The sequence below is a fragment of the Leucopleurus acutus genome, assembly GCF_964270905.1.
Source record: "Leucopleurus acutus genome assembly, chromosome: 1".
Lineage (NCBI taxonomy): Eukaryota > Metazoa > Chordata > Mammalia > Artiodactyla > Delphinidae > Leucopleurus > Leucopleurus acutus.
Window position 1 is genome coordinate 166,786,537 of NC_139142.1, and position 18,493 is coordinate 166,805,029.

The 18,493-nt window shown below is 48.4% G+C and overlaps 1 protein-coding gene across 1 annotated transcript in view; it reads right to left on the reverse strand.

The window, feature by feature from the left end:
• Positions 1-2,830: 2,830 nt before the first annotated feature.
• Positions 2,831-18,493, reverse strand: part of CRTC3 (CREB regulated transcription coactivator 3) — a 99,850-nt gene continuing 84,187 nt past the window's right edge. The window contains exons 10-15 of the mRNA XM_082839621.1: positions 13,323-13,540; positions 12,559-12,857; positions 8,425-8,625; positions 8,257-8,337; positions 6,717-6,819; positions 2,831-6,277 (exon numbers count right to left, since the gene is read on the reverse strand). Coding sequence (XP_082695747.1) covers positions 6,069-6,277; positions 6,717-6,819; positions 8,257-8,337; positions 8,425-8,625; positions 12,559-12,857; positions 13,323-13,540 — 1,111 coding nt within the window. The 3' untranslated portion in view covers positions 2,831-6,068. The remainder of the gene's footprint in view (positions 6,278-6,716; positions 6,820-8,256; positions 8,338-8,424; positions 8,626-12,558; positions 12,858-13,322; positions 13,541-18,493) is intronic.

Sequence of the window (18,493 nt, forward strand, 5' to 3'; positions counted from 1 at the left end):
AAGTGCTTATTGTTTCGCTTTAAGATAAGAACCCTGGGGCACACAAAGGTAAACGTAAAACCTGTCACTCTGCTAATTTCTGAGGGGAGGCAGAGGCTGCCTAGTGGGCCAGGGAGGAGGAGGGAGCCAAATGGGAAGCTACTGCCAGGCTCAGGAGAGGGAGAATGGGGGCTGAGACAGCCCTTAGGGACTCAGGCTGGATCTGAGGGGAGGAGGAGAGCTATGCGGAAGGGCTCGCTCTCCAGCTTGAGCATCAGGGTAGTTAGAGGCTGTGATCCGAGAGGGCGGACAGTAGTTAGCAGTTTGAACATATTTACAGTAAGTCCCCTACATACAAACCTGCAAATTGCGAACTTTCAAAGATGCAAACATATATCTGGTTGCAGCAAGGAACCTGTGCCATCAGCGTCAGGTGTGAGTGAAATTGCAGCTCGCCCTCCGTCTCCTGTTGCTGATGATCCTTCAGTTCTACCGTCTCCCACCTCCTCTCCCTCCTCCAGTCAGTAACTCTTCTTGCCTGTTCACTCGATGCCAGCCCCTGGATGCCAGCTATTGTACTGTACTACTGTACTTCTCAAGGTTCTGTACTGTAAGATTAAACATGTTTTCTTTGGGCTTCCCTGGTGGCGCAGTGGTTAAGAATCCGCCTGCCAATGCAGGGGGCACAGGTTCAAGCCCTTGTCTGGGAAGACCCCACAGGCCGCGGAGCAACTAAGCCCATGCGCCACAACTACTAAGCCTGCGTTCTAGAGCCTGCGAGCCACAACTACTGAGCCCGCAAACCACAACTACTGAGCCTGTTCACCTAGAGCCCGTGCACCACAAGAGAAGCCACCGCAGTGAGAAGCCCGCGCACCCTGTGCACCGCAATGAAGAGTAGCCCCCACTCGCCGCAACTAGAGAAAGCCCGCGCGCAGCAACAAAGACCCAAGGCAGCCAAAAATAAATAAAAAATTTTTTAAGTTCTATTTTTTGTTTTTGTTTTTTATGTATTATTTGTGTGAAGAGTATGATAAACCTATTACAGTACAGTACGATATAGCTGATTGTGTTTGTTGTGTACCTAGGCTAACTTTGTTGGACTTGAGAATGAGCTCTCGGAAGGGAACACGCTCGTATGTAGGGGACTTACTGTATTGAGCACCTACTACATGCCAGGCACCGTGGCTGTAGAATTCAGGTAGAAGACACGGCCCCTGTCCTTGCAGAGTCGAGAGCCCCGTGGGGAAGGCCGGTGTCCCAGGTGATGATGAACGCTTGCCGGTGTCCACAGATCTGTGAAGGATGGTGCAGCGGGCCGCACGGGGTGGAGTGCGGGTGGGCCTGCGCTGACAGGCACGTGGGGTAGGAGGCTGGATGTGGGAAGTCATCAGCTTGGAGGTGACGGCCTGGGGACAGTGGGTCTGAGAGAGGAGATGGCAGGGGAGGAGGGTACACATCGGAGATGGATATGCCCTGAGAGAACAAGAGGAAAAGGATTTACTAGAGCTGGAGAGAGGATCTGGGGGGAAAGGGAGCGGCCTCAGGGCTCAAATGTCAGGGGAGGGCCAAGGAGGAGAGGGACTGGACAGGCCAGAGGAGTTGAGAAGGGAGCTGAGCATGAGCGACTCTTCCAGGAAGGGAGGGAGGGAGGCAGGGCCGTGGTTGGAGGAGAGTGTTGTTTCATTGTTTGTTTTTAGCAAGGAGGAGACCATCTACAGGCTGAGGGGAAAGAGCCACTGGAGAGGATGAGAAGGAGGCCTGGCGGAGGGCAGGGAATCCTTGGAGGGAGCACAGATCAATCACACATGAAAAAGGAGAACCAGGTAAGGCAGAGGGGAAGGTGGGAAGGATGGGTATAGATTTGGGCAAGTTTACCAGGAAAAAGAATGGAGTGGGGAGCAGCTGGGAGCAGCTGGGACGCGGAGGGAGCTGCCCCGAGGGCTTGGAGTTCCTGGTCATGAGGAGAGCAGGGCCCTGATGAGGGCCTTGAGGAGAGGAGAGGTCTGCAGTGCCCCTGGATGGCAGGAGAGGGACGGGGTTAAGGGACAGTGTGTGGTGGTTGGTTCTGGCGGGACTCCTGGCAGAGAAATTTTCAGGATCAGAGCAGAGGAGGGCTGGTGAGGGTGTCGTGAAGGCCTCTGACCCCGTGGGCTAGGCCGGGGAAGGAAGGGACAGGAGAGGACAGGCAGACTGAGAGGAGGGGCAAGGAACAGAATCCTCGGTGGGGTCAAATAACAGGGTGTGTGTGGACCAGAGTAGAGATGGTGGCTCAGGAAGTTGGGGTCAGAGAAGGGATTTCTAGGATTTCAGAAGAGTCACCTTTATGACAAGCCCTGCATGTGGCTGGGGAAGTGGGTCTCTGAAGGCAGCCGAGGCTGTTTGCTGTTGGATAGGCCGGGGCTGTGGGCCCTGCTGGGACATGGGGAGGGGGTCTGGGGGTAGAAAACAGAGTCCAAGTCTTTGGTGAAACGGGAGAAAGGGCTAAAGACCCGGTACATGAGGCAAAGTAGCATCAGTGGCCTGAACCTCAGAAGGGGAGGGGTTTTAGGGGAGGGCAGGCGGGGGGTCTGGAAGGGGCGCCAGCAGGGGGAGCAGAATCCTGAGCCCCTACAATGATGTCTCTGTCCTGGGTCCACGCGGCTTCAAAGGAACAGCGTGCCTCCACTTCCTTCTGAACTTCTCTCAGGACTGGGCGCAACAGCAAGTATTAAGAACACGTGAGAAGCGGGCCACGGACCAGAAATCTCTAACTGCAGGCTGAGCTGAGCGAGGAGGGCTCTCCGCCAGTTCACCTCACCCGAGGCTGAAGAAAAACACCAAATGCACATACAACCTTATTGTGCTGCTTTTAATTACGAAAGATGTAAAATGATGCATTATAAAACTTGGAAGCTACTTTGTACAAATTCCAATCTTTAAATATTGTTTAACAAGGGACCTGGGAACTAGGATACTGGCGGGAAGTCTGATTAGTTGCTGTGATGGTTCCATCACGAAGCAGTGGAAGACACGCTCGGAACCGTCTGTGCATGAATCAGAAGAGCGATGAGAGGCGGAGCTTGAAATGTCTTCAAATATGCAAATGGACTGGAATATAGATTTCAGCTCGGGTAATATACAGCAGACTTAGGAGAAATGAAACAGGACAATGGAGAATTCATGTTGATCTTGACATCATCAAAGTTTCTCCTGACACTGTATGTCCTGAAAACCACAAACGTACAGAAGGGAAAAATAGAAAATACAGATAGGTTTTTAGTGCTATGCTGTTTAACTGCTAGTAAATGAGAGTAGTACAACCATCGATTTCTTGTGAAAAACTAAATACTGAAAAATAGTTTACTCTGAAGTCTGCAGCCACTTCAGATGCCGAGGACCACGCCTGGTTTGTTGCAAAGGCAGCAGTGAGAAGGTCAGGGCGACGCCTGTCCATGGGTGTCCTTGACACCATGTAAGCAACGTGGGTTATATAATGCCCAAAACCTTTTCACAGGAAAAGATGGGATGGATGGACCTCAGGACAAATTGAATTCAGTGCTAAACCTGTCATCATTATACTACCCCAAACAAGTCACTTTTCCCAGGAGCCTCCATTTCCACGAGTCCCTGGCGAATGCCCAGGGGGAGCACACTTCGTCCTGTAGGTCTCAGGGTCTCCAGCTGTAAGACTGGGCTGCTGTGCAAAGAGAGTTGGGACCCTGACACTAGTGATCCCCGTGGGTAAGGCACTGTGTAAAGAGCAGATTATCCTGGAACCTCCATTGTTCAAAAAAAACCTCTGAGAACATTAGCACTCCTCCCTGTCTGAAAGGCCAGATCGGATTTGGGGGTCTCTGACACAGGAGAGGCAGCCAGGATCTGGCTTCTTTTGGCACACTGGGGTGCTGGGTACGATGAAAGGCCCTTTTACTTTAACAAAAAGTCACTGCCCTCTGAGATTGGGAAGTTTAACTGGAAATATGGCTTCGAAGGGGAGGCCAACTGCCTCTCCCTGAGCCAGAGCTCAGGCAGGAAGGACTCTGGTTTGACTTCCTAATTCAGTAGCAGGGGTTCAGGGTGAACGTGAGGTGGGAAGACTTGGGCTCCACAGTGAAGATGGAGCAGTGCACGATCGAGGTTACTGGAAAGACTGGAGGGAAGGGATCCCCCTGAAGACAGAAGGAAATGGGACAAGGTCTAGAGAGGTTAACAGCCCAGGACGCTGTGACAGACCCCTCCGGCCACCAGGCACACGTGTCAGATTCAGACCCACAAGGTGCAGCCTTGCTTCTTTGGGTGGGAGCAGTCTGGACCCTTCAGCAACACCCCTGGTGTCTCCTGGAAGGACACCGGCTGTCTGGGCAAAGGCTCCGGCATCTTCATCCCTCCTTCAGTGTGTCTGTCCTCTCTGTGCTGTCTACCCATGCCCACATTTGGCCCCGTTGCCCACCCTCCTCCCCAGACGGCTTCCAATCCCACCCATCAGGTTTCTGGTCAAGGGCTGGCCTGGACTAAGTCAGAGGGGGCAGGTGGTGGTGGAAATATAGTAATACTGTTTTGTGCTAAGAAACTGATGACTAATGACGGTTTCATAAATTAGGCCTTCATTTTACTATAGACTATTTCTTCAACCTCAAAGAATGAATCTCTTCCTAACACAATCGAGAGCAAAACCTGGGTCTGAGAGGGAAGATCTTTTGAGGTGGCCAGGACCCCCGAGGTCCCGGCAGGTGGGAGGCCTCAGTTTGCTGAACCACTGTGGATGTACCCAGAAGACAGTTTCCACCTACCTGCATACTCTGGAGGAGAACAGGGCGTGCAGTCTAACCGTGGATTTGGTCACCTAGTGTTAAAAGCATATTAAAGTGCGTGCTTAACTTAACCACAGGCACAAGTGTTAGAAAAGCTGAAGCTCTGAGAAGATTTGGTAAGGAACAGGAACAGTGAAAGATTAGACTGCCTCACAGCAAAGCAGATTCATTCATTCGTGCATTCATTCACTCATTCACGTGTGCATTCGACGCACGGTTCTGCAGCACCTGCCCAGCGCCAGGCACTTGTTAGGTGCTAGGGGTTCGATGATGACTAAGGCACAGTCCCTGCCCTCAAGGAGCTTACGGTCTAGTGGGGTTATATGAACCACCCCCATTCCACAGAGAAACAGCTTCCCTTTGCTGCTGTGCAGCTGCTGGGTGGGCCCAATCCAGACCTCCAGCCACTCCCTCCAGCTGGTCTGTAGAGAGGGAGGCCTGTACGGTCCAGAACTTGTCTGGAGGACTTCGTGTGTCTCTGAGATACCTGCAGCCCCCTTTCTCTCTTCCCCAGCCTCTAAGAAGAAGCACCGTTCTCTTCAGGCTCATCTATCACCAGGGGATTTTTTTTTTTTTTCAGTGACTGAATAAAATAGTCTTCCTTTTCCTCTTGTCCATAGGAAAAGGGGTTCTGAAGCAGCAGAAAAGAGATTACAAACTGAGGGGGGGGGGACAAATTAGAATTCAGTTTGCTTAACTCAAGTCTGTTCTTGGACTTGTGGTAAAAAGCCTTCTTCATGTTAGAATTGAGGCCTCTGAGAGAGCCCTGGCCCTCCGCTCTGCCCTGGAACATCCTGCCGCCGCTGAGGCACGATGGCCGGATCAGAGAAGGCATCGTGGGGCTGTGGTACCGTTGCTGGACGCTGAGCCAACTTCCGAAGGCCTGTGGCCCCTAACCGCCCCCCACTCCGGGTCCTTTCTTCAGTGTTGATTGAGACCAGTGGTTCTGAGCACTACACAAGGCTACTGAGGCCTCTCGCTATATTTTTACACATTGACCCATTAGATGGCCAGTAAAAGATGTAACGGTTGTGGTGACGACCAATTCATCGGAAGCCCCAGAGCAGCCTGCCTGCAGCAACAGGACCTGTGCCGCAGGCCTGAGGGGCGGCGCCCAGCTCTGTGGTCTAGAATGAGCCACGGCGTCTGAGATGGGACCTCGTCTGAGAGCTGGGAGCCAAGGAATTGGTTCTTTCCGTGTCAGAGCCCGCGATAACTAACGCCCAGGGCTGGAGCTGGCTCCGTCCTATTCCGTTCTGTCTCAGAAACAAGCCCTCCCGCCCCGTTCCCTTCTGTTCACAGTCGGTCAGCTCGAAGTGCCTCTTCAATAGAGGGGTCGAGCAGGCCCAGGCTGGAATCACTTAGCATGCTGAGTCCGTCCAGGCTCAGGGGTTCGATCTGGAGCTCTTCTTCCAATGGAAACGGAGTGTCCACGTTTAGGTTGACCTCGGGCATGCCTGCCAGAGCACTGCCGAGGTCTTTGAACAGGCTGGTGCTCGAGTCTTCTGGAAAGGGCAGCGGGAGGGGAAAACAATGCGGATTAGGAGGCGTGAGGGCCCAGGTCACTAAGAGGACACAACTGATGACAACCCCCAAAATGCCGTTCCTGTCATCTTCCCAACCAGGACAGTCATCACCTGTGTCCCAACCACTCCTGGGCCTACGGTTTTGCTCTGGAATCTATGTTCTTTTCAGTCAGTCCCACAACTCCCAGTTTTGCAGGTATTCTCCCTTGGAACAGTTGTCAATCACAGGAAGTTACGTAGTTCGGAAAAGACTTGGGTCACCAGGCCCCTTCCCCACTGCCTCACAGTCTCTGAGGCTGGACACCTGCATCTCAGAAAGGTAAAGTTTCATTTTCTGCTTCATATAATGTTATGTTGTCTAAACTATCTTACAGTGGTATCTGTAGAAACACAGTGAAATAAAAGAAGCAGCACTCACCTGTCAGGATGGTATTTGGGAAATTCCCGCAGTTGGAATACAGGTTTGGTCTCAAATGAAAGGAGTCCTGTGGTTCTCGGGGACATTGTTGCACCAGGGGCACCTGGAAGCAACAAAGGTCACGTTGTAAGGGACGGTCTCTGTTTCCAAGGACAGAACAGTGCAGTGTGCTCCCGGAGCAAAACCAGATGTGAACGCTCTCTTACAGTCCCTTCTCTCTAGGATCCCAGAGTGCCTGGCCGCTGTGACAGCCTACACAGAACATTCTGCTCAGGCAGGGGGATGCTGCGGTAGAGGAGGGGTCCCTGAGGGCCACACTTGTCCCTGTTTGCACACTGCCTGGCCCTCTATCCCATCCCAGGAGACACCACTGGCCATGGTTTCTGCGGGCCCTCTGGTCTCAGCCACCTCCCCTGCTCAGCACACAAAGGCCTCTGGAAACTACCACCTGTGGAGCCCTTCAAAGGCCCTGTCTGTAACCAAGGAAGTGATGGGCTCTTTTCCTCTCTGGTTTCTAGAAAAATGAGAAAGCAGAACCTTCTCCTTCTCTCACTCAGAGGGAGGAACCACAGGCAAGCCCCTCTCTGTGAGAAAGCCTCTATGAGGATGGGTTAGAACTGGCGCCTACTTTATCTTTTTATTTTTATTTTTTGTTAATGAAAATTTATTAACTATATAACCTTTGAGTACCAGAGAAACTTCAATATGTACAGATCACCATGAAGTTCCCAGTTTCTGGGGCCTACTTTAGGTGCCGTTCCTGAAATTAATTTTTAAACCATTTAAAAAAATCTTTCTAAAGTAGGAGTTTCCATCATTTTTTCAGAAACACATTGACTCACATAGACTCAAATGGCTTCTTTAGAAATTGGGGAGGCAGGGACTATTGGTTCTTACCACGAGGCTTCCCCATGGCCTATTCAGGAAACATCTGTCTTTATTTATTTTACTGTTATTATTATTAAGTTCTGGAAAGTGCTCTTCCTTCTCTCCATAATATATCCTGGAGCCCAAACCATAATTATTGAATATTATAAAATCTAGGGATATTAAAAAATGGTCTGTGTTAGGGGGAAACTAAAAAGCAAAAGAAAAAGCCTGAATGAAAGTACCTTCAGGATTGACCCCTGCGCCAGCCAGGACGAGCTCCCAGGAGGCCACACACTGTGTAGGGCACAGCAACTCAGGCAGAGGCAAGGCCCCTCCCTGGGTCTGAGTCTCCTCAACATGATAGATAGATCTGTGAATTGCTACAGCTCCTTCCAGCATCAATGACTCTACAATTCTATGGCTAGAGTGTCATCACAAGTCTTCTACCACTTGTTCAAACAGGTCCTCTGCTGAGGCCTGACAATTAACTAAGGCAGCCAGCACCAGCCTCTAGGGCTCGGGGCGATGCCAGGCTCTCCTAGCCGCTGAGCACACCTGAGGTCAGAGAAGTGCAGTACCGAGTCTGTTTGGTGTGGGTTCCACGCATGGAGGAGGCCTGACTGTGGCAGTTCCTGCTCCGAGGAAGAGGCAGGCCCTGGCGACCACTCACCTGCTGAGGAAAGGCTGGGCCTGGCCTCATGGACTGCTGGTCAAAGCTCACATCTGGGAAGAAGTTGGTCAAAGATGAGCCCTTCAGGAAAGAAGGAGGGGACCATTTAGCTTGGAACTTGGGGAGACCTAAGCGTTCCCTCCTCCTGGTGTTCCCGGTGGGACTCACCTGGGCCGCGAGGAGCTGGAAGTCTGACTGGGGCAGCGATGGGGCTGCCTGGGGCTGCTGAGCAGCGGGCTCCTGGGCGTGGGGCTGCTGCAGCAGAGGCTGGGGGAGGTCCTGGGGCGTGGGGTAAGGAGGCGGGGGTGACACTTGGGCTTGAGCTTCTGTGGGCAGGAAGGAGAGCGGGCTTCGATCTGAGGACACCATCTGAAAAACAAAGCCACCAACTACTTAGCTTCTGAGTTTCTAGCAGTAAGTCCTTTATGATTAGGAAATGTCAAAGTGAGGAAAAACCCTGAGATTTTCCTCACCCTGATAGTCTATACTATGCTCTGAGAAGCCCAGTTCTGTATCCTTCAAAGTATATCTCAAATCTCACTTCCCCACAAAACATTTTCCATTCAACGACAATTTCTATTGTCTTAAAAAACAAACAAAACAAAACCCAGCCAAGTTAACCAGTTTCATCTCAGTTTTCTCAGTGAAAATCGTGTTTGTTTTTTCACAGCCAAAACTTCTGGTTAAAAATGGAAGACTGAAAAAAGCATTTAGCTCTGCTGTCTCCCAAAACTCTCCTAAAACCCCTAAAACAACATTAAACAACCATAAACATTAATAAACAACACTAAAACATAAACAACATGAAAGGATAAGTAACAACACGAGGACAAAGATAATGAGAAAGAAGAAAATGGCAACAAAATTTGGAAAATGAAAAGCAGATGGACAAGTAGTAGCAGGCTGAGCAGAGCTGAGAAAGCCAAATGCTAAGCTGGCCGTGGGGAAAACCAAGAGACACTCTGGTTTACATCACAGAATCCCTAAAGGGGTCTGGAACTGGGGCAGCAGGCAGCAGCAGGTGAAGATGGAGCTAAACCTGGAGGAGCTCGTGGGCAGCAGTTAGGTTCCAGGACCCTTGCACGGCGGGAGACTGAGGGCTGTGCTCTGGAGAGAGTACAGCTCAGGGTCTCTGGCTGGGGTGCACCAGACCCTAGAAGGCGAGGCACTCCTGAAAACACAGGGCTTATGAGAAAGCCCACTATCGCATCTTGAGTCCTCCATCTCTCTTTCCCAACTCAGCTCTCAGAGTGCTGGGATCCAGGCACATGCCAGGAGCAAGATCGGGATAGCATCCTTTGGGGATCTGACCAGGCTGGGAGAAAATCCAACTTATGACACCAGAGGTTCCCTAAGGAAATGGCTGAGCTAGATCACTCTACCATGAAGACCATACTCAACAAGCCCACCCACCTACACAGAGCTTCCAATCAGTTTTTGTGTGTGTCTGTCCTGTTCATAAACACGAGCAGGGTGCCAAGGATCACCAGACCATGAGGAAAGCATGTGAATGAAAGTCAGAGACCCAAGCAGACAAACTGAGAAAAGAAACTTGGAGAAGTCTATGTAGGAAGAAGTAGTCATGAAAAACAACATTATCATTATAATATTTAGAGCTATTAAAAAATCCTTATCTGTTAGAAATACATATTAAACTATATGTAATATGTACCTCTATATACATTTTTTTAAAGTAGGGATATGGAGGACTTCCCTGGTGGTCCAGTGGTTAAGACTCCACGCTTCCAATGCAAGGGGTGTGGGCTCGATCCCTGGTCGGGGAACTTAGACTCCACGTGCTGTGCGGCACAGCCAAAACATATATACATATAAAAAAAAAGTAGGGATACGGATAAAACAAGATTATAAAAATGCTGATGATTGTTGAGGCTAGATGATGGGTATAGAGGATTCATTATATTATGTTCTCTACTTCTATGCAATTTGGAAAATTCGTATTACAAAAAATAAAAATAAAAGAAACCGGAATAAAAATTACCACTAAAAACCTCAAAGAGATCAAAGATGATATGGCGTTCATGGAATAAGTATGACGCTATAAAAAAGGAACATTCAGAGAAGAAGAACAAAAAAATTCTTGGCAATTTAAAAGTATGAGAGCAGACATGAAAACCTCAACATAAGCATGGAAAATAATGGTGAGAAACTCTTCCAGAAAGAAGAGAAAAAAGACAGAGAGAGAAAAGAGGAGAGAAAAATAAGACGTTAGAGGAAAAGTACAGGACATCCAACATTCATACATTCAAGAGAAAACAGAGAAAACTGAAGAGAAGAAATCGTTGAAGAAATAATTAAGGAAAATTTCCCAGAAATGAAGGCAATGAGTTTCCAGATTGAAGAAACTCACCAAAGAGCCAGACTCATATCAAGCCACATTATCTTCAAGTTTCAGAACACTAGGGACAAAAAGAAGATCCCACAAGCCTCTCGAGGGGAAAAAAAAAGGAGATTTAATTCAAAGTATTAAGAATCAGAATGGAAGAAAAAAAAAGAAAAGAATCAGAATGTCATTGGAATTCTCAATAGCAACTCTAGAAACTAAAAGGCAATGGATTAATACCTTCAAAATTTCAAGAGAAAATTATTTAAAATTTGAATTCTATGCTTAGCCAATTATTAGTTAAATGGTGGGCAGAATGAAGACACGGTGAAGTCACACCAGGTCACATGTACTCTTTCTTGTAAAGCTACTAGAGGATTCATTTTTAACTGTATTGAGAGGAGATCTACCCAACCCTGAGAGTTTGGGATTGAATAAGTAATACATACAGAGAAAAAAGTAAGACATTTATTAACTCCCAGGAGAAAAAGATGTTCATTTTGTTATTTCACAGTAAACTATGGTTCAACTCTGATTGCATTATTATAACCATGAAAACACTAAACACTGAGTATTGCTCTAAACAAAACTATAATAAACCACATTGTGAAGATGAGGAGGGTGAGTAGGAAATACGTGTGGGGAGTGGGGAGTGAGGGGATTGGGGGAGCTGAAAGAGAACTAACCCCTAATTTTCCATGGTAGGATGTCATTAGATAGTACCTAACACTAAAAATCTAGAACAAAATAAGCATGAAATAATGCTGATATACCAAAGAGAGTAGCTAAAATGGTCAAAAGTAGCCATCTCCAGGCAGTGAGAAATATGGCTAGTCGGGGAGGGAGGGGAAGACAACTGTAATTTCACAACAAGCCCTTTAGAAGTATTTGACTTTTTAAATTATGTGCACGAATAACACTGATTTTTAAAAAAATATTTTAAAATATTAAGCAAACAAAAATATCTTTAAAAGGATGCTTTTTATCTCTCCTTAAAATGTAACTAGAAAGAAGGAGTAATATTTTTATATCCTATAAAATAATCGTGCAAAATAGAATTAAAGGCAATCCAATAACATGAAAATAAGCACTAAAAAAACAATTATGAAATACCCTCTTACCCTCTCCCGAAAGGGATTACTCATATAATAAAAATCCCGTAGCTACTAATTGGTAAAGAGTGACTAATAACTGGACCTGCTAACTCCTTCTGCTGTGCTCTGTCAACTCTTTCTTGCCAAATCATTACTCATTTATTGTGAAGTGGTAAGTGATGTTATAATGTATCTAGGGAGTGACCAACAGGTTAAAAACATATTCATTCATGATGGTAGTAAGAGCCACCCTAAGAACTTAGAATAGAAACAAAGTCAACAAGTCAAAATATGACCTTCCCACCCTAAATTTCTGTAACAGGCTTGTGACTTCAAAATGTCCCTCTTTCTAAACAGATTTATTTGGGTCCTTTTACAGAGATATGATCCTATTGTACCTAGTATTTCATCAACAATAGAAGTATTGTTGATGAAATCTGTTGCTGTAATTAGGGAAGAGGTCTAATCCAATACCAAAGCTTCAGGAAGGTATTTAAATGTCTTCCTTGGCTTTCCTCTGTGGCTCAAAGTGCTCATAGAGTCAATTATTGATTTTCCATACCAAATTTAAAATCCCAACCTGGCTTCCCTTAGCTATTTCAGACATGCCTGGATTGCGCCCTCTACACCCGACCCTTCCCTCCAGCTCCAACTTCACCAGAGTACTGCAAACTCTTCAGCGTTTGCTTAAGAGCAATCAACACAACAAATCTGCTGTTGGAAAATCATTAGTGCGTTCTGAATCATTTGATTTCGCACAGAAGTGAGAACTGACCGCATTTCAGACCTCACCAGACAGTGCTCGGTGTGAGGACCTAATCCAATTCCTAACTGCTTCAGTCTGTTTCGCTGTTCGTTTGCTTTTACCTGCGAGGCAGGATACGGCTTCAGTGGGCTGGTTGAAGAGAGCTGTCGGCTGAAACTCTGATGCGCTTCGGGGCCAGGAGAAAGCGTGAGAGGGCTGACGGGAGGCTGCCTACGCCGAGAGGGGCCACTCAGGTTTGTGGTGGAAAGAGATGGGTTGCTAAGGGAGAAGAGACGGAGCGAAGAGTGAAGCGCAGAGGCGTTGGGAGCAGATGCCTGTGGGCGGCTGTTTAGGGAAGAGGAAAGCGCTGTCTTATTGAGCGTGGCCTGGATGGAGGGGTTGCTTCGAGAACTCTGCAGACCTAGAAGACAACACATTCACAAGTTACTTGTCATAATTTCAGACCAAATCTTCTGTTTTCCAAAGATTAGAGAAAACTCGACTTCCTACTATTTGTATTTGATGATGATTCTGTATGAGAAGGAGCTCTGGGCAACTCTCCTACTGAAAATGGTACCAACGGCAAAGAAAAGGTACACTCAGACTGAGAGGGACGATGCCATCAAGATGAGAATAGCTTTTTCTCAGGAAGGAGACTGTGTAAATCACACTGGGAGAGCAGGACTAGGTAAGCGGGGTGGGGGCAGCAGAGGTGAATGTTCAGTGTACTCTGTTCCCACCCAAGGAACAGACCCCAGGGCTGGACAACCAATTCCGCACAGGGCCCCTGGAAGCCTCTGTCCAGTGTACCACCTGGCCAGGTACCACCTATGGTTAAGCCACCAGGGGACAAAGACAAGGTCCTTATGGAGTGGGGAATACTTACCAGAAGAGCTTCTTATGCCCAGGTGAGTCATGGCAGCGGGAAGGTTGCCCACACTGTTCCCCACACTCATACTACCAAAGAGGTGGTCACTGGTGTCCAGGGAGGCGGGCAGGGGCACTGAGTAGTGGAGGTTGGTTAGATCTGGCAACGACCCCCCAGTGTTCAGGGTTCCCAGAAAGGGTGAGAGGCCCATGTTTTGACCACTGTGTGGAAAAGCACTGAAAAAAGAAAGATAAGTATTACTTTCTAAAATGCATTCCGCTGCTCTGGGGAATAGGACATGTATGATACTTTTCCTTGTTCAGTAAAAGCAGTTGGTGCCAAAGACCTAAGTCCTTGTGTAGACTCTGCCTCTTCCTTGTTCTGAAAACTTGCATCCGTGGCTTAACCTCTCTGAAGTGCGATTTGCTTACCTGGTATGTTGGACTAAGGATGCCCACGTTACAGGAATATTTTCCGAGATAAGAGTAGATTATTGATGCAAAAGTACTTTGAACATTATAAAGCACTATATAAAATGTGAGGCACCGCTTTCTATTTATTCCGTTCCTTTTGCTACATTGCTAAATTATCTTTCCTACCAAAAAAAGTATCTCTGTATCAACCAGATGCCTTCCAAGATATATTTTTTCAATTACAGTTTTCATAAACTTTAAAGTGAGAAAGAGATGTGACCATTCCTTTGTCAGAATCTGTTGGGTGGTCACTCTGTGCCCAGGCACTGGGCTAGCTGCTGGAGGTGGGATGATGAATGAGCAGGGTGTGTGCAGGCCTGGAGCAAGAGTACAAACGGAGGCCTAGTACACCGTCTAGTTTAAATTTTTTTAAGTTATAAATCAAATCAATAAATCTTTAAATTAATTATGTTCTATGTTTCTGTCTTGACAAATTGTACCTTTGTAATAGCCTGGAAGGCCAGATTCAAGTTTAGAATTCTCCGACTCCTCGGAGCTCCACACTAGAACGTGCAGAGAGGCAGCCCCGACCCTCAGTCCATGCCACCATCTCTCCCCCCAGCCCTGTTCTGCACCGCAGGGCACGCTTATGGATGTCCCAGCCTGGGGGCCAGCTCTGGCCAAGCTCCGCATCCCCTGTGGCTCCTTGGACTCCTTACTCCACGGGAGCAGAGACCTCTGAAGTGTGGGCCTAGGGAGGGGCTGCGTGGCCCAGGCTGAGGGGGCACTGCTCTTAGAGCTCGCGGGCAGGCCAGAGACAGACCGGTAAGGCAAGCGATTGCAGTACGGCAGGAAGCTCGCTGGGCCAGGTCTGATACAAGTGACGCTGGGAACGCAGAAGCAGGAGTTGGGGTTGTGAGGATGGGTGGGGAAGGGAAGCCTTGACCAAGCACATGACCCTGTGCACATGGAACTGCAAGCAGCGCAGCACGGCCAAGGTGTCGGGGCAGAGTGGGGAACAGGGGACAGGAGATGAGGTGGGGGAGGCAGGTAAGGGAGAAACCAAGGGCATGATGACATGATGCTCTGAAGACTCTGGGTCAGGGAAGGCAGGAGACAGGGAGCCCGGGATTAAATTGGAGCATCAGAATCACATTTTAGAAACGCCACTGTGGTTGCAGCGTGGAGGATGGCTTAAGGGGGCAGAAAGAGAGGGGCGGGGAACCAGTCAGAAGCGCCTGTGTGGTTCAGGTATGATCTAGGAAGAGAACAAAGAGGCTGAAGAGGAGGAGAATGGTTGGAGGAAGTGCCGTTAGCCAGGAATGGGGCGGCAGGGAGAGATTATGAATTCGATTGAGGACACCGGACTCAATACAGCACACACCAGCAGAGCGCCTCCTGGGTGCCAGCCACTGGCATTAGGGCCTCAAGAGACTCGGACAGAGCAGAGAGAAAGAGCCATAAAGAAAACAACTTGCAACATAATACCATGCAGTAGTGCAGTAAGTCCCCTACGTACGAATGAGTTCCATCCTGAGAGCGCATTCATAAGTCCAATTTGCTTGTAAGTCCAACAAAGTTAGCCTAGATACCCAACTACCATTACTGGCTATATACCACTGCTTTTACGCTTGCTTCCGGACATGCTGGGCTTGAAGTAAAGACACTGTAGGACTGTACTCTAAACAGTACTGTAAAGAACACAAAAGCATAACCACTTGTAGAGGATGCACACACGTGACCATGTACACCAGATACGTGAACTAACTTACGTGACTGGACATGTGAACGCACATTCACATCTTCGAGAGTTTGCAACTTGAAGGTTCGTGTGTAGGGGACTTACTGTACAGTGACAGAACCTGATGGTATAAGGTATGGAGGGAATGACCAGCAGGCTGGAGGGGGCTTCCTGGAGGACTTCTGAACTGAGTTGGAAGGCTCGAGAATTCAGACACTCTAAACAGGGAAATCATTTCAGGTAGAGTTCCCAGCACAGGCAAAGCAGAGAGGCACGTGACTATATTGTGTGCCCTAGGAACTTAGCTGCTGCAGGAAGGTCAAGTTTAGGAGGGGTGGATATGATGGGAGATGGGCCTGGAGGAGGAGGCAGAAAGCACATGAGGCTTAAACTGATGCGTTGATGACAAGAAGCCAGTGGAAGGTTGAGAGCAGGGAAAAGACATCATCATTCTTAGGACAGACTTGGGGGAGGGAGGACAGGGTGTGAGAAGCAGAGCCTGGAGGCAGAGAGGTGAGTTATGCTGCTGCTGAAAATCAGACTAGACATAATGAGGGCGTGGAGGTGGAGAGACAGGGAGGACTTCTGGAGATATTTAAGCAAGTACTCCCGATCGGGAATGACTCCCGATTTTCTGCCATGGGGACCAGTGGAACCACCCCTACCAGGACAGGGAACACGGAGGCACACCAGTAGACTGGGGATAAGGGTAGGTGGTGGGGTCAGACAACGAATTCTGCTTTAGACACTGAGTTTCTGTAATACGGGAGGACCTGTCATGGGATGTCTCCTGAGGACAGCTCCATCGGAACAGTGGGGGTGGAAGCCCGGCCATAGTGGGTTGAGGAATAGACAAGCAGTGAGGGGGCCTCAAGAGTAAACACTCTTTCAGAAAGTGTGGCTGAGAATTCTGGAAATGAGAAGGAAGTAACTAAAAGGGAATGCAGGGTCACGGAAGGACTTTTTAGTGCAGAATCCTTAAGTATATTTAAACGCAGAGAGAAAACCTTGTAGAGAGGGAAAGGCTGAAAACATAGAAGAGGGAAGGATAAGCAGGAGAGAGAGGCCTCAGGAAGGGTCAGGGACATGGGTGAGGCTAACAGTCTTGAACAGAGGGACACCTGTGTCCCTAAGACTAGAAACAAAAATGGATGGCGAGGGGGGAAGTAGGGGCGGGAGGGAAGCTGAGCACTCATTCCTGATGGTCTCTCTTTTCTTAGTAAAAGTAGGACTGGGATAACTGTGGAGGCTTGAAAAGAAATGGGGAAGCAGGAAAGGTGTCCGATTTGATGGATGAGGAAGAAGGATGATTTTGGTTGTAGAAAAACTGAATGTGATACTTTGTCTCTCGGATGGCTGGTTGCAGTGTTAAGGCCAAGGACTAGGAAATAAACTTGAGAACCCAGAGCTGCTTGCTATGAGGGCAGATGGGCTCTCTGATTGAGAGAAGAGAGCTCCATGGGTGCTTAGGTCGGAATGAAGGCAGAAGGAGGCGGGCGGGAAGGCTGAACAGCGTCTGGCGGCACAGAGCAAGGATGGAGAAGGTAACTGTGACAAACACGACCCAGGTCGTCAGTGACATTCAAAGCAATTTCTCTCCAATTGAGAGGAATACAAGTTGTAACTTTCCAAATATAGTTGCGACCTGCTGGAGTCATCTCTTGGATCTGATATAAGGCAGATTATGTTCTCCCTCGTTCAAAACCCTCTGATGATTCTGACCTTACTCTGAGTCAGGCTACACCAGCCTCCTTACTCTGCAGGCATGCTCCCGCCTCAGGGTCTTTGCACTCAGGGTCTTGCTGTCCCCTCTGCCCTTCCCTCCCCTTCATCCAGGTTCTGGTGACATATCATCTTATCCCAGACACCCTTCATTGCCTCTCTCCTTACTGTGCTTTTTCTTCACTGCATTTACCAACGCATGACATGTATTTATTTGCTTAATTGTTTTTGCCTATTTCGCTCCACTAGAGCATTAGCTTCTTGAAAGCAGAGACTTGATCTGTTTTGTTCACTGCTCTACCCCAGTGCCTAGAATTAGGGGGTCAATCAATACCTGAATGAATAGGAACCACTGAATAGAATTCTATCTCTAACATAAGAACAAGAAAGCAACTTTCCTTATCTAAGAAACAGCTCCTTCAAGATTCTTGGGGGTGGGGACAAGGGGTTTAAAGTACCGTAGCCCCCTTCTGAAATGTAGGCCTTCGGGGCCTCCATCACTCCTTTGTCTGAGGATTGAGCCAAAATGAGCCCTTGAGAAGAATCTCAGCCCTATCTGTGGGGACATCCTACACCTCTAGGGGTGCTGGTCTTCTCTCCAGTCACGTGTCCTGGCTGGCTTTTTGAATTTCCGATCATCTCGGCTCAGCGGGCTGTTAATTACATGCGTTTATATTTAACTAGCCAAAAAGAATGCCTGCACTCCAGCTACTGAGTATGGAGTGCCCTGAACTCACTGCAGTTAGATACCCAGAAAAGGCTTTACCGGGGAGAATGATAAATAGGATGGCCTGATGTAGATTTAGTTCCTCTGCAGACCCTCTGAAATGCGTGCTTGTACTCAGCTAGATCAGGCAAGGGTCCTGATTTCAAGCCACATGATCTTGGCCCCGGAAAGAGCTGCCGCTTCTGAGCGGGTTTTGGTTCCAAGCCCGGGGGGCAGCCCTGAGGGATGCTGTGGTCAACAGCCCCAGGTGGCTCCCCTGGTGCTCTCCGGACACCGCCTGTGCGTCCCAAGGGCTCGGTCCTCTCTGCGAAGACCCGCGCGAGAATTGCCCAGCGTCTGTGTCACTCAAGTGATGGCACTGATGGTCTCTGTCTTTGCGTCTTCACAGTGTCTGTCAACGTGTGGGCTTCCCTAACTGTCGTCTCCGTGTTCTTCCTTGGTCCCAATTTCCTCAAGAACATCTTAATCTTTTAGTACTACACATATTTTTGAAAGCTGTCTCAAATCTTTCAGGGAGTAAAGTTGTATACTCCTAAATACGTTAATTAATTGTTCCATAGAAATTCTTTTTATATTGCAAATTTTC